Source organism: Pan troglodytes, chromosome 7, assembly GCF_028858775.2.
Source record: "Pan troglodytes isolate AG18354 chromosome 7, NHGRI_mPanTro3-v2.0_pri, whole genome shotgun sequence".
Taxonomy (NCBI): Eukaryota; Metazoa; Chordata; class Mammalia; order Primates; family Hominidae; genus Pan; species Pan troglodytes.
The window spans coordinates 87,281,263-87,306,938 of record NC_072405.2 but is presented as its reverse complement, the minus strand read 5'-3'; the positions used below and the strand labels follow the sequence as shown (position 1 = coordinate 87,306,938).

General features: G+C 38.3%; 1 protein-coding gene and 1 long non-coding RNA gene across 3 annotated transcripts in view; one reads left to right on the top strand and one right to left on the bottom strand.

Annotated features, from left to right (window-relative positions):
• The window catches only part of ZC2HC1A (zinc finger C2HC-type containing 1A), a 53,480-nt gene extending 51,779 nt beyond the window's left edge, over window positions 1-1,701 (bottom strand). For both annotated transcript variants that reach the window (XM_024345193.3, XM_024345194.3), the window contains exon 1: window positions 1,584-1,701. In XM_024345193.3, the coding sequence (XP_024200961.1) occupies window positions 1,584-1,599 (16 nt within the window). In that variant the 5' untranslated portion in view covers window positions 1,600-1,701. The remainder of the gene's footprint in view (window positions 1-1,583) is intronic.
• Window positions 1,702-1,732: 31 nt separating this feature from the next.
• LOC107976352 (uncharacterized) overlaps window positions 1,733-25,676 on the top strand; it is a 519,171-nt gene continuing 495,227 nt past the window's right edge. Inside the window, exon 1 of the long non-coding RNA XR_008536779.2 lies at window positions 1,733-2,743. This is a non-coding gene — a long non-coding RNA (uncharacterized LOC107976352). The remainder of the gene's footprint in view (window positions 2,744-25,676) is intronic.

Here is a 25,676-nt window from a genome sequence, read left to right as displayed (position 1 = left end):
ATGTAGGTTCGATGAGAGTAAAGCTTTATCATTTTTATTCTTTGCTGCAACCTAGAACCTAAAAAGATGCCCATAATAGACATTTATTTAACAACAAATATTTATTGAGTACCTACTTTGTGTCAGACATCGTTTTAAGTGCCTAGGATACATAAGTGAAAAATCAGATGATGATCTTTGTCTTAATAACAAATGTTGAATAAAATAATAAAAATCTGCAAACTGTTCAAAACACTTTATAGATAATATGTAATAAAACCTTATCATATTATATATGATAATCTCATGAGAATTCCATAACCCATGCTTTAATCCCACCAAGATACAAAAGTATCTTGAAAGTAAAATATACTGTACTATCATTACAATTCCTTATTTCATGGAAACTTGAATTATCTTCCAAAAACACATAAGCAAAAAACAAGACCTTCATTAGGCCATAGCATACTGCAGCTGTCCACAAACGGAAAATTATCAGAATCATTTATCAGAGCAAAAGCACGAAATAAACTCCTACTCATGTTATTATATCTGCTTTTTGGTGAACTTAGGTGACTGAAAAAGTTACCGGCTACCACTTTGCACTTCATCACACAATGTAGAATATTTTACTCCCTGGCATGCAACAATACACAAGACTCAAAAGCTTCTGCTCATTCTTAATTCCAACTGAATCCGTGTAAACTAGGAGACGGGAGAAAGGAGCTAAATCAAGACAAGAGGATCTTTCAATTCTGAAGGTTTGTTCTTCATCATAACAAATTAAAAAATCTTGAAACTGTTGTTGCCAATGCTAGTTATTGTGGTTTTTGTCCTTCCTTTGTTTTTAGGTGAATGCTTTCATTACACAGGATAAAATGGGTAAACAGAATAGAGAAAAAGTGAAAGAACTGGGAACAAAGCAAAATCTGGAGTCATGGTTACAGTACAAAGATAAACCCAAAGATAAGGAACCAATACAGGCTCTTCCTCACACAGCGGCCGTGAATAAGTCATCAAATCCTCCGGGTAATCTATTGTACCGGCTCTAAAGCTGGCCAGTGACACTTCCTTAGGAGATGCTCTGACATCCCTCCGACAGAAGATGCTGTCGAAATGTAAAAAGCCGGTTACCTAGGGAAATCGGCCAAGGAATGTCAGGAGCTCGAGGCTGGAGACACACCCCGGGGCTGCGGCACAAAGTGGCCTGGTGGTGTTAAGGCCGTGGACAATAATGGAGAGAGTCCAGTACAAGGAAAACAAAATCTGGCCAGAGACTGGGATCACTAAAAGGGCACTCAGGAGTCAAGCAAGATCAGAAAATGGTAGGAAGAGACGTGCAGGCGTCTTGCCAGGGGCAGGATCTGGCTCTGGGCGGGCAAGCCCAGGTGAAGACCGTCTGAGGCGGGGCAGCCTGGTAGCGTTAGCTCCACCGCATCGGGGACTGTCCGGTTCCCTTCGGCCCCAGCCTCCGGAGGCGCGGCGGGACGCGGCGAGGTCCGCCGCACCGAACCAGCCCTCGCCTTCCTGCTACTGGTGTCCAGGGTCCCCAGCTGTTTCGGGCCCGCTCTAGCCGTCCTGCCCGCATCCCTTCATCGCCTCACCTTCCAGTCCCTCCATCGCGCCACCTCCTCGAGCTCAGCGAGACTCCTTCAGCAGCGCCCGCCACCGCCCAGCTCTGGCTGTAGCAACCCAGCCGCACCTCCCACCCGCTAACATTCCGAGCTCCCATTGGTTCCGCAACTGCGGGGGCGGGGATCCGTGGGGGCGGGGCCGCGGCGGAGGCGAGGTTCCTGCGGTCTCCTCCTGGCTGCCACCCCTCTCCGTCTCTCCGGGTTACTCTCCAGGGAGCCGGGAGCCGCTTCAGGTTGCAATCTGCGACGCAACGGCGCCTTTGTTTGACTCCAGCCTTGTTTTGCCTCATACCTTATCCTCCTATTTAGAGTACCTCAGCACCTCATGGGCTCCGCTTCGCCAGTTCCTCAATCAGTCAATGCCTCTGACTTCTAGCCGCCATCCCTCCCAGTGGATACTTCAAGCAGGCAAGCAAACCAAACAAACGCCCAGCACGCTTGCATGCAGCAATCTCCGTTTTCCGGTCTTTGGTCGCATGACTTGACCTCAGCGTATCCCCTACACTTGGTCTTCACACACAGCTTCATAGGTTAAGACACTTTTTTTCCAGAGAAATCATACTTTCTATCTGCGATTGTGGAACTGCGATTGCTCTAAGCCCTTGAAAACAGTTTCCTCACCATGAAAGCTTGGGCCAAAAATTAGAAGTGAAACCCAGCCCTCCCTCTGTCTTCTACTCTTGGCCTACCCTGGCCCTATACTTTATCATCCATAAACCAAAACAGTCGCCTGGCCTGACAATGTTTGATCGGGGAAGTTTGAGTTGGGGAATTAACCTACAACCTGACAGAATGAGGCCCGCCCGTCTCTAACAGAGTTCAAAACCTCCTGAAGATGAAAGTAACTTCAAAACTAACTCAGACCATTTTAATGGTTTTGCTTACAATTACCAGAACTACATTTCTTTGAAAATTTGATTTAGCAATCGTAAACAAGCTGTACTGTTTGCTGACTATAGCGTATCTACTGGCAAGTTACCAGTATTAATGTGTTGTCCATAACAAACCTCGGATTAATGTTATTGTTAATCTGTTTAATTGAAGAGTTTAACTTCATATCTAACTTCATCTACTATGAAATCAGTTACCTTCAGGAAGCAGGATTCCTCCTACTCTCCACTCACATGAAGGTATGTTTAAACAAGCAAACACTTGAGGGGGCATCATCTCTTACTGAGAAGGTGCTCCAAGTGCATTTGAATGTGGTAGAGTCCATCTGTTGTGTACAGCCATGTAAAGACCACTTCAACCATGCCTCAATGACTCCGTCCGCCCTTCCCTGGTTCCCCTGGCTCTTCTGCTCCTCTGAGATCCTGGGCCTCCTTGGCCAACCCATAGCCTTGCAGGCAATAAGCTACTCTAGACTGGGTGCTGCGGAAAGGTCCTTTTTCTTCCTTAGTGCTACTAAGGCAAAGGTAGAATTTTTGGTTGGGAGGGAAGGCCTTTTAAAAGAGCATTAAGGAGAAAAAAAAGCACACAGAAGAAAATACAAAAATAGGGAAGCCATTATTTTACAAATTACAAGTTCTTTCACTGAAGGCAAGACGAATATTGAGTTGGCTGATACCTTATTCGGCATAAAATCTGCAGTAACATTAAAAATAATAAAAATAGCATTAAAGAATAAATCATGTGAGGCATGTTTTAGGCCATTTTCATATATTCACAAATCTTCAAAAGAAATCTACAAAGTAGATACTACAATCTTCATTTATCAGAATTAAAATGCTCATTTTCTAGATGTCTCAGAGCAATTAATATTTTGTCAATATTTGTATTATTAGTGGATGGTAGAACTTGGCTACACTCTTGTCTGTTAAATTCTAAAGCCTATGGTGATTTGATTGGGCTCCTCACTCCCTTTCCTTGCCTTGCCTTTTATTATAGCTGCCTCAAGTGTAAACCCAAGCGTTCAGACATGTTGTTTAACATATATTTGAGTAGGCATTTCTATTGTGAATCTTAATTCTCTAAAACATGATTGCTAGTCTTCCCTACAGGTATCTCCATAACTTTTATGCTTTTGGTCTCTTCCTAACTTTTATGCTACAGCTACCCTGGGTCCTGCAGCTTTTCCCTGATTCTGACCCCTGAGTAAAGAGGACTTCTTCCTATCTGCCTTCAATAAGTTCTTTCCTCTGCCACCTACATACCTAGCCTGAGAGTCTTGTCTTGGCACTGTATCATGACATTACTTCCTCTCCAGTCTAGTCCATTTTTCGGCATGCATTCATTCAACAAATGTTTGTTGAGTACCTTCTATGCTTCAAGTCCATTTTATCACTAGCCAGTTACTCAGATGAATGAAACTCAGCTTCTTCTCATGTTTTTAAGCACTTACCTGTACATAATTTTTTTACCTGCCATGTGATCTTGTTAACTGAAAATAACATTTATAGATCAATAAGAATTCGAGATCTTCTGACCTCCTTATTATACAAAAAGGAAAACAAACTTTCAGAGATGTTTCTGACTTGGTCAAGATCACAAAACTTGTACTTAATTGAAATAGATATTGTATCTGTGTTTTGTTACATCATACCTTGCTTCTTTCCATTTTGCATTATATTGCTTTCAACCACCATTCCCTTAAGCAGATCCACATCTATTCTGCACATCCCAAAAAGCTGAGCAAGCTGCATATAGCTTCTTGTTTCAAAGCTCCAGTCTCTTAAATCCCACACGAAGTTCAAGTCCCCTTTTAGAGAAAGCCATTGGTTCTCATTCAGATCATTTGCAGAGCACAACTAAATGAGATTCTGAGTCTCGGTGAGAACTCAGTTTATCACCTCCACTATGTAGGACATTTCTTCCTTCCGTGACCAGAAGAGGAATAACCTACCACAATTTAGCATATAAAAATAATTCATACATTTGGTAATCATAAGAAAATGATAATTTTCATCAAAAACATAAGAAAATATTTCCCTTAAAACAGTTCTAGAGGAAGGAAGCATATTCTGAGTTGGCTCTTGCTAGTTTTATTTGAAGTAAAAATAAAATTTTCTAAGTATTCAGGGGGAAAATAGTGATAGTTTCTCATGGCCTGGAATAATCAGAAAGCATATAGGTAGGCTGTCACGGGTGAAGATTTATTGAAGGAAAAATGTCCTAGACAAGAAACATCAAGAAAAGAAAGAGGGGCTTTAAAAAAGTGAGGAACTTAAAGCAAACTTTACCTACTACATTGATTGAAGGGCTATTCCATTCATAGTGTGATAGCAATTATTCTAGCTCTATGCTTCCCTACTTTCAAACTAATTTTCAGCTGCAAAAAGATCGTTTTTTTTTTCAAGTTTCGGCTATGATCTTGCCTATCCATCCCTTTGCATCACAATTTCAAATCTTAACTAAAAATCTATTAACCAAAATGTTTTTTGAGGTCCTCTCTAGACTAGTCCATTTTTCTGATGCATTCTTTCAACAAATATTTGTTGAGTACCTTCTGTGCTTCAAGTCTATTATATCACTAGCCAGTTACTAAAATGAATGAAGCTCAGCTTCTTTTCTTATGTTTTTAAGTATTTGTCTGTGCATATTTTTTTTTACCTGCCATGTGATCTTTTTAACTGAAAATAACATTCATAGACCAATAAGAAATTGAGATCTTTCAACCTTGAGTACAACACTGCTCTAGGCACAACAGAAAGCTTCAAAGAAATCTCTCTGATCTCTAGAAAGTTAACATCTAGTAAAGGAAACTGTGAGCAAGACATAATACAGGGCAAAAGAGTTGTTAATAGTATTAAGTTTTAGATGTTGTGGTACAGCTTATAAAAGCAATTGGTTACAGGAAGTCATTTACATGAATGGAGCAATTTTAAAGGTTTTTTAGAAGTAGAACTTAAATTGTGTCTTGAAGAGTGCCATAGGATAGGTAGAGATCACTGAGGATGAGGGAAACATGGCATAATCCTCCTTAAGAAAATGATGCAAGCCTGGCATGTTTTGGGACAATCTAAAGAAGCAAGGAGAATATTTGTATCTATTTTGGTTCATGTGTAACATTTGTTTCTCTTTACATTATACAGCACAAGCATTATGGCTATATAATTTATATCTTTTTAATCTTAGGGGCAAAGTGTTGAGTTAATGATACTCACTAACACACAGTACATACTTCAACTATCCATGCCAAGGTATCTCTTTTATTTTCTTTTTATTTGTCATTCATCCCCTATTTTAACACAATTTACCAGCCTCCTCACTATAGGCACAATTCTATTACATATAGATGTCTTTGGATAGGTGTGATTCTTTGAAACCCATATGGTGCTGTTTTATATATGCATCTGTTTTTAATTTACATAAATGGCATTATTCTATGACTTTCATTCTGTTTGTAATTTTAATTTTTAATTTCATTATTTAATTTTTAAATTTAATGTTTTTTGTCATTCATTCAGAGATTCATCCATGCCACTGTATGAAATACAAGTTTATTGCTTCTGATGTTGGATAATAGCATTTTACCGTATGCATACACCACCACATCTTACTTACTCATTTCTGTAGTGATGGGCACTGAGTTGGTTCTAACTGCTGCTACAATGAACATCTTTGTGCTTGTCCCCTTATGAACCTGGGCTCAAGTTTCTCTGGGATGCATCCTTGGAATAGTTTACTGGATCATATTCACTTCCACTAAGTACACCTAGATTTCTCTCTACAATAGCTATACCAGTGTACATTCCCATCAGCAGTGCAGAGCACTCATCTTTCTATGGCTCAGTAATAGCTGACTTAGCTCTAATTTTTGAATCAAGAGTTGGTCTTTTCTTCATATACTCGCTAATTCAGATTTGACTTTCAATGAATTGCCTGGTTTTGTATATTGAAATTCTCATCTTTTTCTTATGGATATGTAAATTCCTTGTGTATTCTAGATGTTGACCCCTGCTAATTTCAATTATTTAAAAAATCTTTTTCCAGTTTGCCAAATACTTGATAATTTTGTCTATGATACCTTTCACTGAACAGAAGCCCATAACATTAATTCTATAAAATCTGTCAATATATTTTCTTTATGAATTGTGCATTTTTTAATTAAAGTTTTCTTCACTTCTAGATTATTGATGGTATTTGCTCACATGTTTTTGTGTTAATGCTATCCTTTTTATCTTTCTTAATGAGGTTTTCAACCCATCAGGAGTCACCTTTGTATATTATATGTGTTAGGAATCAACTGTATTCTGCATATAATGAGTCCATTTTTCCAAAACTATCTCTAAACAGAAAAAGTAAATATAGACATCACAGAATTACAAATACAAAAATATTATGAACAGCTTTGTTTCTATAAATGTAAAAACTCGGAGGAAATGGATATCATTCTGGATAAAATTAAAAATTGTGACAAGAAACTTGAGTAGAATGAAAACTGTTAATAAATTGAAATGGTAAAGACATCTCTTCACTTTAATGCCCTAGGTGGAGAAAGATTTGCAGGTGAGTTTTACCAAACTTTAAGACACAGATAATTTATATTGTGTCCACATTTTCAATAAAATTTAAGAAGAGGAAAAGCTTATAAAAGCTTATAATTAATTTTTAACATTAGCATAATTCTGGCTCCAAGCAATATAAAAGCAATATATGAAAAATTATAGGATTGTCTGTATATTGCATATACAAAAGTCATAAAAAAGATGTTAGCAAACCATATTCAACCAAATTATTATTAAATAAAGTCTATACCAAGAATGAAAGTATAGTTTAATATCAGAAAATACATCTGTAAAATTTTAGCTTTTTTCTACTATTTTCTGTTTAATCAATAAGAACAATTGACAAGCAATGAATTCTGCATTTGAAATATTTATGATACATTCCAGTGACAAGTTTTGTTATTCTTTGTATTGCTGAATTCACCAAAGATAGGTATATATGATTAATGATGGTGGAAAAAAGAGGGTTGGTATTGACAAGGAAATGTGGTTGGTGTCTAGATAATTTGTAGTAATGCTATTTTATTAATTGTACTCCTTCTAAAAAAACAACCAGTTTGGGTGGGGAATGGATAGGCAAAAGATAAAAATGTATTTCTAGTTTTAAAGACAAAATTCCCTCTTGGATGATTCTACATATTTAGGCATTCATATCTTAATTTGAAACACATTTACCTTGTAACTAGCTTTGTGGTGCATCTGACACTGCAGCAGAAGATTGGCAATAGGCCTGGAGAAAGGGATACAGATAGACTGATGTGGGAGAAGGGCTCTGATTTACAAGACCAGAACACAGCATGAATCCACTGGAGGCCTGAATGGTAGTGAACACAGAACAGAGATAGGTGGATCTGCAGAGGCCACTAACTGTTCTGTTGTTCTCAGAAGAGTATTACTGATATATACCTGAGCATATGGCTGTGGAATAAAAACTCTACTCCCCAGTCTTTCTTGCAGCTAAGTAGTCCAGGTGACAAAGAATTCATAACTTCCATGTGCATAATTTTTAAGCATCTTTAAAAAAAAGAAAGGGTGAGCCATTCTCCTTCTTTTTGTTCTCCTCTGTTGGCTGGCATTTGGGCATGATGCCTGAGGCTGGAATAGCCATCTTGGACCATAAGGTGACTTTGGGAATAGAGTCCATTCATAGAAGAGGTAAAAGACTGAGGAAGCATGGAGCTCTTGTATCTGGACCATCAATCTCTAAATTTATACGAGGGATAGAAATAATTTTATCTTAAGCATTTTTTTTTGAGAGAAAAGAAGAGGTAAGGGGGATTGTTCTACATTTATAGCCAAACTTAATCCTCGTAAAACAGAGATTTAGATACAGAGGTAAGAAGACAACAAAAACTGTTTTTCCTAGTTTATTTTGTGTTGCTGGGTAACTCTAAAAATTTGCATAGGTATCAATACCCAGAACTGTTTTGAGAAGTTGTGCACTTCAGCTTTGTCCAATTTTGCCTGTTGTCTCCAGGACAGCCAAGTGTTTTCGGATGCATCTTTCCTTTTGGAGGAAAAGAAACAACAAAACAAGAGAAAACTATCAAAAGTCCTTTCCCCCTTACTTCATTATTAATCATAGCAGCTTCCTAGGGCCTTGAAAACTTGCTTTAAAATGCTATGAAATATTACAAATATTATATAATGTTGATGATGATGTCAGGGTATTTATACTAAAGACAAAGAAAAATTATCCTATTATCAAATCACCTAAATAAATATTTTGACACTTATTCATGGTTTCAAAACCCTTATGGTTCTTCTTAAAGAACCATATTAATAAAACAACCAGATTATTTGGTTTCTGCAGCTGCCTTTTAATGGAAACAGCAATATGAGAAGTCACCCTATAAACATATGCTAATTAATAATATAATTGGTTACTTCGTTTTACTTTAAGAAAAATCTCCAGTTTTTATTGTAGATACACGTGTAATTAAAGTTATGTGTTATTAGCTATTTATACAAATGCCATGTTTGCAAACATAACATTCTAGAAAAGTTGCTCGCTTGCATTTTTTACATTGAAAATATACCATTTAATGCATTTATGTATTGATTTCTTACTTAGAATGTATATCAAAAGTATGCACCTGGCATATTGTCTATCTAACAATTGTCTGCTTGACGTTTCTAAGAGGCAGAGTTTTTTAAGCCTATGTACATTTATGTTTCTTAGCAGCTAATGGATAATCAACAAAACAGAAATAAGAATCTCCTCTGGCTCTGTTTTCAAAACATAATAAAGTTTATGCTTTCATAAGAAAATAAATTCTAGGTACAAAATATTATCTAAAAACATTAGTGTTCCTTAAGTTATATGCAAATTGTTTATATGAATTTATTTATAGAAAATGAATTTAAATATAATTTAAAGGAACACTAATTTTCAAACAGTTTGAATGTTGTAAAAGACTATAGTGGTTATCAGTCAGTTTTTCTTTGAAACTTCTTTGAAATTTCTCTAAAAGTAAGAGAGCTCTTAAACCTTTGCAGTGCCTCTGTTGTTATTATGAATATTAATGGACATTCAGAAGTGAAGGTTGTTGTTGCCTTTCCAAAATCTCCTGTTCTGGAAGGGATGTTCACCCCTACTATTGAGAATGTTGGCTGATGATCTATAACTACTTCTGCAAAGAATTGCCCTTCTCATAAAGGGTACTGCCATATCTGAGAGGTTAAGACCCTCCTCTCTGATGGGAAGCTCACAGCCAATGACTAACAGGCAGACTCCATTGATTCAGGCTTGCCTGAAGTTGGTCTTCACGTAAGACTACATTCTTGCTTACCTTTCTTCTCCTGCCCTCAGGACCTAACTTGCTGTCCTCACTCAAAGGGAGCTATTTTTAAATAAATAACTGCCACAAGAATCCTGTCAGCTTCTGAGAAAACTGACCTAAGACTCCTTTACAAAGCGGTAATAGCACCAATTGAATGGCCTACTGCTACTATTAAATGTTATTCGATCCCATGCCCAGCTATACTTTTGGTCTGAGATGAAAAAATTTGCCCTGACTTTCACTGCTCTCCTGAATTACATTCTTGAAACCAAGAATGTAAAATACTGATGGCAATATGTAAACAGACTGCATTTTACCCCTGGAGATGTCTAAGAGCTCATAGTAAATAAACAGATCATCAACTATCTATTCAGTACCTTTGACAGTAATTCTCTGCATTTTCATAGAACATTATTGTTTTTAAAAGCTTAGTTTAATACTTCAGTCAATGATATTCAATAAATATTTGCTAAATGACTGGATAAATATGAGTGAATGGTTATGGTCTTCAAAACAGCTAATTTAGGTAAGCAGAGAGGTTTTATTTAGCTCCTAATGGTTATGGTTAATATGTTATTATGCACACCATTTCCCATATAGACTCATGTGATAACCTACTTGTGAAGTAGGTGTTATTCTTTCCATTTTTATGTTGTAGAAACTAAGGTTTACAAATAAATAGTATGTAATGTTAACGATGACATCAGAGGATTTATACTAAAGACGAAGAAGAGAAACTCTCCTATTATCACTTACATGAATATCTTGGCACTTCTTCATGGTTTTAAAAACCTTATGGCTCTTAAAACAATCAGATCCTGTGGTTTCTGAAGCTGTCTTTTAGTAGAAAAAGCCGTATGAGAATTCACCCTACAAATATATGCTAATTACGAATATAATTGATTACTTGGTTTTACCTTAAGAACAAGTGACTTTTTCAAAGCTACAGTTAGTAAGTGGCAGGGTTGGATAATGAAAATAAATATTCTGACTTGAGATCCCATTTGTCATAACATAACTGCTTTTTCTAGTTGAGGACACTGAGTCTGTGGAGAATGACAAAAGGGAAGATCCTGGATTTAAGCTCTCTTGAGTTTCAAATCATAACTGATAAATTGTCCTTAAACTGAAGTAAAAGCAAGCCATTTGAGTTATACTTTGTTTCCCTCAATGACAGAATCAATGCATGATGGATAATTTTATGTGTTGACATAGCATGGTCATGTAACCAGAGATTTGGTCAAACATTATTCAGGATGTTTCTGCGGAGGTGTTTTGGGATAAGACTGACATTTAAATTTGTAGACTTTGAATAAAGCAGATTACCCTCCATAATATAAATGGGCTTCATCCAATCAGTTGAAGGCCTTAATAAAATAAAGACTGACCTCTCTCTGTTCACAAACAAGTTCTATCAGCAGATTGCCTTTAGGCTCAAACTGCAATGCTTCCCTGGTTCTCTAGCCTGATGTGCTAACCCTGCAGATTTTGGACTTAACAAGCCTCCACAGTCATATGAGCCAACCAATTCCTTAAAAATAAATTTCTCACTCTTTCTTTCTATATATACATGTCCTGTTGGCTCTATTTCTCTGAGGAGTTCTGAATGCTTACCCTGTGCTTGCAATGCTTACCAAGGTAAGTAGGCAACCAATTCCTGGAAAGCACAAAGTACAAACAAGAATATGCTCTGAAAGAATGTGCAACCTTAATATGACCTGTGTCCTTATTCAAATACCCTACTGTCTGTTTCTAGTTGGATGTCTCCTTTATTCCCATCCTATTTTCAGAAGTAGCTACTTTATCTCTTAGTATAATGATAATTTGGACCCTGCAGATAGAGACAAACTCATTGCCTAGTTTCCAAAACACAAAAAATCTTTAAAAGAATTTAACAATCTTCTCCTACAACAACTTTACTCTGGAAAGACTCAGAAAGGTTTATTAAAAGGCTATTCAACAATGAGTTGTTGGTTGGCTAAACCAAGGACTGGAACTCGAATCTTCTACCTTCTGACCCTTTGCTCTTCAAGCTGTATTTTTGTGCCTTTTTGTATACAAATTATTACATAGTTCAGTTTAGGAATTGTCAGAATAAAAGGTTTTCCTCCCAGGGAACTTAAAATGTAAATAATTGAGCAAGAATGTATGAAGAATATGGTAATAATACGTAATAAATAAATATCATATTGAATATAATTAAGGGCCAAATGAAGACTACAGAAAATAAGTACTAAATATTCTAATTAAAGAGGTTATTATGGGTTTCTTTACCAGGGAAGGATTAATGAGCAAAACCAGGCACTGAAGATGGAAGTCCTACAGTAGTTTATAATCTAAATGATGTAATAAGATATAAAAATGATTTAAAAATACATGCTTATGCAACCAACACATATAATGCCAGAATGAAAATTCAGGTCAAAAGAAGCAGAAGAGTTACATGCAAAAATGTCCACATGTCTTAGAATTAGGGTAGTTTCCCGTAGGAGATGGATTTTGTATTTTTTGTTCTTGAAGGCTGTGTAGGATGATGACAGGCATTTTGAGCAAAGGACTGATCATAGGCTGAACAAAGGTTAAAAAAGCAGGCATAGTAATGTTACTTTCAGAAAATAATAAAAATATGTTTAAAAAATGGAAAATTAATTTCACAAGTTTGTACTGAGCACTTATGTGAGAAATACAAATTGTTATCTCGTGATTACATGCTTTCTGACATTTAAGGTTGTCTCAATTGAGAAGAACTAATGAGTTATAAGATCTCTTTATCAGAGATTAGGAAGTGTTCTGATTCTTCAGCAAATTTTCCCTAAAACTTATTTATAAAAAAGCAATTTATGGTGAGACTTGGGATTGGATTGAAGACAAATTAGAAAAGCAGTATGACTTCATATTTTCCAGTTTGAATGATTAAAAGCATGGCAATTATACTAGGAGAAATAGCAAAATTGGCAAAGAAGTTTGAAACAAAAATATATGTTTGTTAATATATAAGAATAAGAAAGCTTACAAAATGAAAAATAAAGCCAAATATTTATGGTATTTTCAGTAATAGATGAGATGTATTTGACAAAGAAAAACTTATTTGTGTTGCTTTTTTAGAAATGAATGGTTAAGGTCATTTTTTAAAGAGATATTTCCACAAGCAAGATTATGAAGAACTAAATGTTTTGGTGCTTTCTGACTAATTAATTAACTACTTGTATATGGGAAATTATAGAATAAAGATAATTGTTGGGGAAACCAGCCCCGCACCACCCAGTGTTTACCCCAAGTCCGGCAGAGACAAAGGAGCTAGAAAGAGACAGAATAAGCGTTTAAAATGTGGGTCCAGGGGACCGGAGCATCAGAGCCTTGCTCACGGCCCAGAGCTCTCAGGCTCTGCCCAATTTAATGGTTTACAAGCTCTTTGTTCTTAGGGCAGATGGGAGGGGGAGGAAGGGATGAGGAAAAGGATTAATCAGTGAAGGAGAACTCGTGAGTCATTCGATAAGATGTATAGCAGTGGTGGTTTCTGTCAATTTCCTTGAGCAAAGGCATGTGTCTAAACTACTTAAGATCTTTAACTTATTGGGACTGAAATCGGTGGGAGCAGGCTTCAGGAGGAGCCAAGATGTTTGATTATACCCCACTGCTTCAAGGGAGTGTTATCTCCCTGAGCAACCTGTGGAATGCTGCTGAGTGGTTATGCTCTTGGGGCATAAAGACATGAAGGCAATAAGGAGACTTTTCTCCTCAGAGGCCACCCATAGCTTCCCATGGGTGTCTCACACAGGCGAGACCAAATCAACTGGCACCCCAGAAACTCTCTTTCTGACATGTCCCCCTTTTTTGTCTTTATTAATTTTTTTTTATTAATAACAGCCATTGCTACCATGGCTTGTTCACGGTGTCTGGCTTCTCTCCCAAGGTGCCGTCCGCATCTGAGACTAAAAACAAACAGCATAAACAGACACAAACCAAAATAAAATTTGCAATTGTTGATCCACGTATGGTTTTAATCCACTTTAAGGGATTGATATTAGAAAGGCCATCAGCAGCTCCAGCAAGAATATCAGCTCCAGGTAACAGGGTGAGATAAACCTGAGATGCCTCAAGAACTTGCTTTTTCAGTTTATCAATATCTAATGTTAAATAATCTTCTTTTCCTTGTACGTGACATCTAAACATCTCCCAATGGTGTTCAGTGGCATTATAAGAGCTGGGAGTAATATAAAAATCAGAAGTATTCCCATCACATTGCATTTGACTTCTATGCTCCAAGCTCATAATCCGATCTCCCATCCAAATTACTGTTTGATGGAGATCATTAATCTGATTTGCCAATTTTTGATCTATTTGGCTTTGGGAATTCCAAAGCTTAGAAGAATTTTTCTGCCAACTATCCACAAAGCCCATAGTTTGAATAGAAGAGTGCAAAGCAACACCAGCAGCAGCAGTAGCTGTGACAGCTATAAGGCCCATGATCATAGCTATTAAAGTAAATATGAATCTCTTTGATCTATTAAGTATTCCTTTTTAGTACCTCAGTGATAATATGTATGGAGGGAGAGGCCTCCCAACGTCTATTGAGGGAAACAGGTATCCAAACTCCTTCTTGGGCCTTAACCAGTAAAATGCTATTATCTTTCTTAAAGGTGGAATTAATGCAGGTAAAAAGATGACAGTTGAGGCATGATATGGTTTGAGAGTCAGGTAGGATATTAATTTTTCCCACTGCCAACATAAAAGGATGTTTAACACAACTCTGCAATGGGACAGTCCGATTAGGGGTCATGACTACAACAAATGGAAGTTTTTTACTATGGATCTCTGTTTTATATTCTCCTTTCCAAATCCGAATTGGGGTTTGAGCCATCATTAATTTCCACAATTCTGGATGTTCTGGACTTATAATTGGATCAATCATTTTGGAGCTTGGAGGAACCATACCACTCTCCTCCCACTTAATAGTGTAATTTGTTTCAATTCTTCTATATAATTTTGGTGCATTATCTGGGGAGTCATTTGCAAAAGGAGTCCCTCTACAATCTTCGTGCTGTCCAGTACAATTTACTGCAAAGTGTCCCCTAGGGGTCCAATCAATGACGATTCCATAGGAATTATTTTGCAGTACAGCAGCACTGTTTGCAATACAATCTTCCTAGGTTAGCACCTCTAGCTTTCCAGACCATTTAGTGGCCTTCCTAGGGCAGGGCTTCTTATTAGGTTTAAATTTATTAGTCTGGCAATGTGTCATAACATAGCCATGCTCAAGGTATTTAATAGTGTCCAAAGATTGAAATGTTCTTCCACTGATTGCATGAATAGAGGCTTTTGATCCATTATGTGCAGGGACATAAACCATCCAACTTTGTTTATCATAATTTAAACATCTTGCTGCCGGCCCCAGGCAGATGGGAGGAAAGCGATAACCAATGGAAACATTCATTAACATTCCTTCTTCCTCTGGATGAGTAGGACCTCGGTTATCTGTTGTTCCAGGCATCCAGACACTGTCCTTAACATTAACCTCCACCTGGGGGTCTAACCATGTAACAGGCCTAATCAGTGGTGGGAATGGAATGTATACCCAATAAGTATAATTTTGATCTGCCTCTCCCTTAATAGGTCTAATTGCTGCTTGACATTCTGTATTAGCATTTTCATAAGCAAGCAGCTGAATGATCACGTTCCTAGCATGAGAATCCGAAATAGCCTTTTGAGCTGTGTCTTGCAAATGGGTGATCAAATCTGGATAAGCCTCCCTTGGACCCTGTTGAACTGAATTAAAAGAAGGATAAGTAGTACCAGGGTCGTGAATTTTTTCCCAGGCTCTTAGGCATATGAGGTCAACCTGTTCTTTGAGAGTTGTTATTTAAATTAAACACTCTGCTGTGGGAAGTACAATATTTTTGCAGTTTACAGATTTTATATTCAACTTGTCATATCTGACTCCAAAGACACAGTCGTGCTGAAATATCAACTTTACCTCTGATGCTTGGTCTCTTCCCCATGCTTCATGGTAATTTCAATGTGGAAGTCAGACTCTTTTTTTGTATTCCCTAAATACTGTTTCCATAAGCATCTGTATGTAGAGTAGATCTATAAAAACTGCCTCTTAAGAATAGTACACTGAAAATGCAAGTTCTGATCATGATACTTCAAAACTAAAATGTTAAAGACATAGTTGAAGACTCTAGTAGAAGCCTTCATAATTTGATACAAAACAACTATTAAATCTTGATTTTAAATAACAAGTTTTTTAACCAACTCATTACACAGTGAAATTAAAAGCATATACTAAAGCCAACTCAGAAATCATTAGCATTCGTTATCATTAGAAAGTTATATTTTAAATTAAATCACATCTTTGAATTTTTAAAAATATGGATAAAAATGAAAAAAGTATGTCTCCTTTGTTGTTTTAGATATATTTTCATGTAGATCATTTACAATATTCAAGTGAGTCACAGAACTTTCCACATCTTGGTCCAATAGTTCACTCTTACACAGCTGAGAGTCATCTAGGCAATCGTATCCTGATTTGTAGGAATGTAATATATAAAATTGAATGACATTTAATATTACATGTTTTCTAGCTCAGAGAGTAAACATAGGATAAAATAGACTAAAACACAGAATACAGACTAATGTGGCAAAGTTTAATACATGTTGTAAATTTTAGAAAATGAGGATTCTATAAATTGGTTAGATATGAACATCATATTGAAATTAATAGGATTTAGAAAAAAAAAATTTAACATTTATTTTAAGTTCAAAGGTACGTGTCCAGGATGTGCAGTTTTGTTACATAGGTAAATGTGTGTCAAGAGGATTTGTTGCATAGACTTTTTTTCATCACCCAGGTATTAAGCCTAGTATCCATTTGTTATTTTCCTGATCCTCTCCCTCGTCTCGTGCCCAGGGTGCATTGTTCCCCTCTATATGTCCATGTGTTCTTATCATTTAGTTACCTCTCACTTATAAATATGAACATGTGGTACTTGGTTTTCTGTTTCTGCATTAGTTTGCTAAGAATATTGGCCTCCAGTTCCATCCATGTCCCTGCAAAGGATATGACCTCATTCTTTTTAATGGCCACATAGTATTCCATGGTGTATATGTACCACATTTTCTTTATCTAGTCTATCATTGATGGGCATTTGGGTTGATTCCACGTCTTTGCTATTGTGAATAGTGCTGCAGTGAGCATATGTGTGCATGTGTCTTTATAATAGAATGATTTATATTCCTTTGGGGGTATACCCAGTAATGGGATTGCTGGGTTGAATGGTATTTCTGCCTTTAGGTCTTTGAGGAATCGCCACTCTATCTTTCCACAACGGTTGAACTTATTTACACTTCCATCAGCAGTGTAAAAGTCTTCCTTTTCTTCCACAACCTCACTAGCATTTATTGTTTTTTTTTGACTTTTTAATAATAGCTGCAGGTTACTCTGCTGTGAACAGCAAGAAATAAGTATTCAGACAATTACAGCTGAATGGGGTGGGGAGCAGCTAATGGAACTATTGAAGGGTAATGGAACTATTGGAGGGACTCCCAAATCCAATAGTCTGGTTTGCAGACATGACATACCCATGGGGACCCCAATCAAGTAAGGTGCATTATCTAGCAGAGGTCCTTGATGTGGTGCAGGTTATCTGCATGGGGACCACTGGATGGCCTCAAACATATCGACAGTCCCTTCTTGGACAGCATATAGGAAGATCGTTTCATTAGAAATCTCAGTAAGATTAGTAGTAACAGCAGAAATAAAAGTCAAGTTTGCACGCTTAGCACCCCTTTTAGGCTGATAGTAAAGATACTCCTGAAGAATGAGAGTAATACATTTATCTAGGGCCAATGTGGAAAAACAGAGAGGAGAATTGCTAGACAATAAAGTCAAGGAGTCATTAAGTTTGATCCATCCCAAATTTTCAGGGACGGGGTAAGACAGGGGCATCCATGGACCTCCCTCCCAAGAAGTATCATTAGAAGACAAAGGCGGGTCAGCATCCCACCATGTAATAACATTGAAAACGGGGATTCAGAACATGACTCCAAAAAACATGTTCTTGAGCTGAGCCCACCTGGCAAAGAACAAGAATTACCAGCCGTGTACTTTCTCAGAAGCTTCACCAATTACTGCCAGATACATAAGAAACCAGTTCTCTGCAGTTGCAGGGGCTCCCATGGCTGCGAGCTGGATAGTTGCCTGTTGATCCAATTTCTTTAGCTGTCCCCAGGTAATGTCAGGTGCCTTCCGACTCATCATCATCATTGTTGGTCAATTCTCCAATGACAGCTCCTTCATCATCAGGAGGGGGTTGTTTGGTGGTCTCTAACTAATAATATGGCTTCACTCATTTTATGGGGATTCACTCTAATCCTGTAGTTTGTGAAACACAAACCGCACCTTGACTCCGCTGCAGTGCCTCATAAGGTTTCTCCCAATTCCCTGTACAAATGTCTCAAATTAACACCTTTCTTTTTGTGACTTCAACTGGCTTCATCCTACGATCAGTAGCCGTCCAGGCATCTTGTGCAATATTCAAAATATTGAGAGTAAATAAGACCATTGCTATCTGTTCTCGAGGAGAGAGCCCCATATTCCCCCTTTGTGTTTATATAAGATATACTTTAAAAGCTCAATGAGCTCGTTCAACAATGGTCTGACCGGTTGAGTTATAAGGAATACCAGTTTTGTGTTGTTTGTGCCAAAGTTGCGATGCATATCCAAATCGAGTGCTAAGATAGCAAGGACCATTATCAGTTTTCATAGTTTGTGGAAGACCCAAGGTCATAATAGTTTAAAAAGATGAGCAATTGCATCTTTAGTTTTTTCTCCAGTTCAGGGAGTAGCATGTGTCAGGCTCATATAAGTGTCCACGGTAATGTGGAGAAATTTGAAGCGTCCAAAGGGTGAATGCTGAGTAATATCAGTTTGCCAGATAGCATTAGGTACCAGACCTCGTGGGTTGGCCCCAAGTCCCAATGAAAAAGAGGAGAGAGAATGCTGTTGGCAATCAGGACAAGTTTTAATAATCATGCGAGCTTGAGCAAGTGTCAAAGAAACTGCTGTTTAAGACTGTGTGCATTCTGATGAAAAAAGGAATGATAAGCTTGAGCTCGCAAAAATGCAGGAGAGTCTGCAAACGACATATGTGGTCGTACCAGAGCATCAGCTCGAGCATTCTCTTCTGATAAGGGACTAGGTAGTCCAGAATGAGAGTGAATATGTGTGATGTAAAGAGGGTGATGATGGGCAGAGAAGAGCGTCTACACTTTGAGAAATAGGGTTAGTAGGGGTTCATTAGTAATACCTTTCAGATGTGTGAGATCTAAATGAATAATACTATACATCACATAATTGGAATCACTATATTTATGTCTTGGTGAGAGAAAGTTTGTAAGGCCAATATTAGGACACCTAACTCTGCCTGTTGTGTAGTTGTGAAATGTTTGTGGATTTTTTTTCTGCCAGTTTGCATGGCATCTTGCCACACTATAGCTGCCTTTCCCATTTTTCCTGAAGCATCTGTGAAGACTGTAGTAGCATGAAGCAGGGCTCAGAGGCAACAATAGATACAATTTAACAGGCACAGTTTATAAAAAGTTCAGGAGCTTAGAGGCCGGTAAATGGAAACTGATATTACCAATAAAGTAAGCCATTGCGACTTGGCAATCAAGATCACAAGCTAAGAGGGTATGAAATTGTTTCTTGCTTAAAGGTAGGAAAAGAGTAGCAGGGTCATATCCTGACAATTGGACACAACGTCAGTGTCCCTTTATGAGAAGAGAAGCTATTAAATCTGTAGTCTTTTGCATATGTTTATAAGGGTTATGAGACAGGTAAAGCCATTCCAAAGGAGAGACATCTGTTCCAACTTGCCCAACCATCCCTGTAGGGCTATGAGGGGTATTAAAGATAAAAAGATCTATAGGTCTGTCAGAATCTAAATGTGAGACTCACTGTTGGGCCAAAGCTTGCTCCACAGCGTTAAGCTCTGCCTGTGCTAGTGGAGAGAGGTCTCACAGCAAATTTAAAGCAGGGCCACCTTTCAAGGTGTCAAAAAGATTAGTCAAAGAATTTGTGGGAATGCCTGAATAAGGGTGTATCCAATTAATCTGTCCTAGGACTTGCTGTAACGTATTAAGGCTTAAGTGCTGTGGGAGAATTATTTTTGTAAGTTGCGACCTAAGAGTAGTAGACAAAATAAGACTTCCTAAATAAAGCCACGGAGCCATCAGCTGAATCTTTTCTTGTGCAATAACAAGACCATACTGTGACATATGCTGTACTACCATTGCATAAAGTTGATGCAGTAAGGACTGTTGCTGAGCAGCTATCAAAATATCATCCATATAGTGGAAGATTTTTGCCTGGGGGAAGGATTGACACACAGGAAGTAAAGCTTCATGTACGTAAAGCTGACATATAGTAGGGCTATTCATCATCCCTTGGGGCAGAACTGTCCATTGATAGCGTTCAACTGGCTGCTCATTATTATAAGTGGGAATGGTAAAGGCAAATTTTTCTCAATCCTCAGGATGCAAGGGTATGGTTAAAAAAAAAAAAAAAAGACAATCCTTTAGATCAATTACAATAAGAGGCCAGTCTTTGGGGATCATAACCGGAGACGGCAATCCTGGTTACAAAGGTCCCATAGGAAACATCACAGCATTAATAGCATGGAGGTCATACAATAACCTCCATTTTCCTGACCTTTTTGGAATAGTAAAAATAGGAGTGTTCCAGGGACTGGTAGTAGGCTCAATGTGGCCAGCATCTAGTTGTTCTTGTACTAGACATTGAATATGCTCCAGTTTTTCCTTCTTAATGGACCCCTACTCCACCCATACTGGACTGGTAGTTTTCCACTTGATTTTGATAATTTTCAAAGGAGCAGTGGCCCCTACCAAAAGGGCGGTGGGACAGAGAGGTTTAAGCCCCCCTTTTCTAGGGCATCTTGTCCCCACAGAGAAAATGGAATTTCTAAGATAAAGGGCTGAAGATGGGCGACCTTGCCTTCCCGACCCAAAAGTGGAAGGATATGCCTACTTTTTAACTGCTGTTGATACCCTCCAACACACATGATAGAACATAAGGCAGGAGAGGAAGACCAATCTGAAGGCCACTGTTTTTTAGCTATAATAGTTTGATTGGCCCTGTGTCAATAATTCCCATAAAAATAACTCCATTAATTGTTACTTCCAAGTGTGGACTATGAGATGACACTAAACTACTTCAAAAAACTTTCATGCCTGAGTGGCGAAATCCTGAAGCCCTGTGGTCTCTGTTGAGCATTACCTTGAAGATCAGGAATAAGAATAATCTGAGCAAGGTGAGTTCCTTTAGAGATGGTGTGGACCCCTGACACCTGTGCCATAAGTTTTAGTTCTTCTAAATAATCTGAATCTGTAACTCCAGGGAAAATTTGAATTCCTTTAAGTGTACTAGAAGACCTTCCAATAATCAATCCAAATGTCCCTCTGGGTAATGGGCCATAGATCCCAGTTGAAATCAGCTGGACCCCATCTTGCTCTTTAAGCACCATGTCCGTTATGACTGCGAGGTCCAGCCCTGTGCTGCCAGAGGTGGTGGAAGAGAGGTCATGGATGCTACTTCTGGTCCTGACTCGGGAGGGAAAGCCATCCCCCAAGTTTGGAGATTGGTGTTCCTCCATGGACTTTTCTGGGTGCTGAAGGTCTCACCCCTTTTCCCGTTTCCCGATAATGGGTTTCCTTCCTTATCAAATTTTGATTTGTTAGCCCAGTGTTTACATTTACCGCATCACTGGCATTCTTTAGTGGGTATTTTAGGGGCCTTTGATTTCTCTGGGACTCCCTTTTGTCGGCATTCTTTGGCCATATGCCTAGTTCAACCACAATTATAACACGTGGCCCTGGTAATCATTTCAGGAAAAGTCTGAACCAGATGAGTTGTAGTGCCTACATCCTGGCACAGTTCAGTAAACACACCAATTTCAGTGGCAGTGGCAGTGGCTCGGACTGGGGTTGTTGCTGCCTGACAGTCCTTATTTGCATTTTCAAAAGCCAATTGCAACATAAGAAGTTTGGTGGCTTCAGGATGGGGTACCTGTCTTTCGATTGCAGCCAGCAATCAGATGATAAATTTGATGTATGTTTTTGTGGGACCCTGTCTAACTATCACAGAGGAACCCTGGGATTGTCCCATGGGTATTCTCTTCCATGCCTGTATCACCAGCTGCGAGCATTGAGGAAATAGATGACTGTGCACCTGAGCCTGAGCTAAAGCAAAAGGCCCTGTTCCCAATAGCATATCAAGCTGTACTGGGATATTATTATCCAAATTTTGCAAAGATTGCTGCATGGCTAGATCACTATACTCACTCCACCACACAGTATATTCAGCAGCTGAGACCAAAACTTTTACCAGAGTTTTCCAATCATGCAGAATCATCTCATAACCATTTCCCAGAGCCTCAACCATCCCGAGTAAAGGATGAATGTACACCATTTTCGCAGATACTTTTTTTTGACTCCTTAAAGACAGTGACAGGCAAGCTTTCATGCTGTCTCCTGTTATTTTGAACAATGGCAGGGAATGCACCAAAAAGCGCCTCAGGGTCTCCCTAAGTCCCTCCTGGAGGCATCTCTCTAGTAGGGAAGTTTGTCGAGGGGATGCGGCCACCCAGTCATATAGATAGATGTTCGCTGGCTGGAGGTCTTATCCAAGAACCGTCTCTTGGGTGGCCTCCAATCTCCTCAAGGTGGGTGGGAGATGCTGTTGCCTGAACGGGGCCAATGGATGAAGGTCTTCTTAAGGGTGGAGGAAAAGAGGGCAATGGCTTTTCTATTGGGGGAGGAAAAGGCTCTGGTCCGTCCTCATCATCGCGAGAAAAAGTCTCTTCTTTATGCTGCACTGAAGGGAATAAAGTGGGGGGAGGAGCCCCTCTCTATTGTTCTTGTTCCTGTGTTTCCTTTCCCTGTAAATCTTCTGAATTCCCTTCAGGTGAAGAAAATGGGCGATCTGACTGACTACGATCTGGAATATAAAGAGGGTACAACGCAGAGCGTACCAGACTCCAGGTGGTCTGGTAAAATTGCCCCGCTCAAATCCTCTTTTCAGGCAGCATCCCACCTGCTCCCATAACTCTAATGTTCCTTGATCAGGGAACCAAGGGCATTCCTGCCAAATTAAAAGCACAAGCTTATGCAAAGCTCCAGACTCTACCGTGAACTGGATAGCCTTAAGTAATTGTTGCACTGTTTTAAAAAATACTTTCTGCTTTTTGGTCAACTCCTAGCCCATGGTAACCCAACCCCTAGTATTATACGGGTTGGTCCTGTCCTGAAAACGGGTCGGGACTGTCCCTTACCGGTATTCCCCGAAGACTGGTGAGTCATCCTACTCCATGCGTTTAACTTAAAGGCAATCATGTCAGGGTCACCACTTGCAGGTTAGTCTGCAGTGAACACCGAGAAATAAGTATTCAGACAATTATAGCTGAATGGGGTGACGAGCAACTCCTCCAAGGGAGTGCTGCGAGCAATGAGGAAAAAGACGGCCGTCCACCTGAGCCTGAGCTAAAGCATCTACAAAGATGGATCTAAAAAGATCCGTCTGCCATGTATTTATTGAGAAGGTTTGTTGAACTACAATTCAGGCAAACAAGAAATATCTACCAGGTGGCTATTTGTGCTCAGGTCATGAGACGCAAATGGCCTTGTTTATTACATCTAAAAACACTCAAACCACATTCTTAGGTGTTGTGTTCAGCACTCCTTATCACACATCCTGTTCCTTGTCCTGTTTTGAGAGTCAAGGAGTTACAGTCTCATGCACAAACAATATGCACACAGTGCCTCAGCATTTTTCCATGCCTCGACCTCAAATGCCTTGCACATAAGCTGGAATGTGTTGTCATACACTCCCCACAAATAGCCACTCTGATTAGTGTGAGATGGTATCTCATTGTGGTTTTGATTTGCATTTCTCTAATAATCAGTGATGTTGGGCTTTTTTTATGTGATTTTTGGCTGAAAGTATGAGAAGTGTCTTTTCTTTTGAGAAGTGTCTGTTCATGTCTGTTGCCCACTTTTTAATGAGATTGTTTGTTTTTCTCTTGTAAACTTGTTTAACTTTCTCATAGAGCTGGGTATTAGACCTTTGTCAGATTAGATCCCATTTGTCAATTTTTGCTTTTGTTAGAATGGCTTTTGGTATCTTCCATCATCACATCTTTGCCAGTGCTTATGTCCTGAATGGTATTGCCTAGGTTTTCTTCTAGGGTTTTTATAGTTTTGGGTTTTACGATCTTTAATCCATCTTGAGTTGATTTTTAGAAAAACTAATAAAAAGATTGAGGCTAATAATGTTTCATGTTACTTTCTTTAATAAAGGTTGAATTCACTTTTATTTTCTCTTATCTGACTTGTCTTTACCCTTTCTCAATCCCTCATTCTCTTTACCATTTCTCAATTTCTCAAGGCAAAAATTTGAATTGGCTGTTTGCTTAACATCAGCCTTCAATGTAACTTTGTACTGATATTAATAAGCATTGTCTGAAATTTCAGAAGGCAATAAAGTCAGTAACCACTCCTGGAAATATTATCTGGCTGGCTGTGTTTTACTACAAAGGTGGTTAGTTGGATATTCAGTAAATTAAAGGGAATTGATGTAATAAAAATAAACAGCAAAAATGAAAACAGTGACAGAAATCTCAAATTTAAAAAGCCCATTCTCAGCCAGACACAGTGGCTTATACTTGTAGTCCCAGAACTTTAGGAGGCCACGGCAAGAGGATCACTTGAGCCCAGGAGTTCAAGACTAGCCTGGACAACATAGTGAGATCCTGCCTCTACAGAAAAAAAAAATAACTGGGTATGGTGGCACACACCTGTAGTCCCAGCTAGTTGGCTGAGGTGGGAGGATCCCTTGAGCCTAGGAGGTTGAGGTTGCAGTAAGCCATGATGGCACCACTGCACTCTAGCCTGGGCTACAGAGAAAGATCCTTTTTTTTTTTTTAAAGTCCATTCTACAGCATTATTAAAAAGACAAAAGAAAGCAAGTGAAGATGTAGAGAAAAGGGAGTCCTTGTATACTGTTGGTGAGAATGTAAATTAGTACAGCCATATAAAAAATAGTATGGTGACTCTTCAAAAAGTTAAAAATAGAACTACTGCTACCATATGATCCAGAGGATATGAAATAGATATGTCAAAGAGATATTTGCATCTCCATGTTCATTGCAGCAATATTCAAAATAGCCAAGAAATGGACATTGTTTCCAACAACAGATGAATGAATTTTTAAAATGTCGCATATATACACAATGGAATATGATTAAGCCTTAAAAATAGGAAATTCTGTCATTTGTGACAGCATGGATGAATCAGGAGGACATTATGTTAAGTGAAATAAGCCAGGCACAGAAACACAAATACCTAATGATTTCACATATTTGGAGTGTAAACATGTTGAACTCAGTGAAATACTAAAATCGTGGTTACCAAAGGCTGAGGGGCAGGGGGGAAATAGGGAGATATTGGTCAAAGGACAACATTTAAATTAGGATGAATAAGTCCAAGAGAGCTGTTGTATATCTTAGTGACTACAGATCATAATAATATATTGTATATTTGAAAATTGCTGAAACAGAAGATTTTAAATGTTCTCACTGCAAAAAAACATGATAATTATGGGAGGTAAGGTATATGTTAAATAGCTTGATTTACTCATTCTACAATGTATACATATTTCAAAATATCATGTTGTACACTATAAATATATACAATTTTTACTTGTCAATTTAAATAAATATTTAAATTCTAATAAGTACATGCATTTCTGATAAAATAGT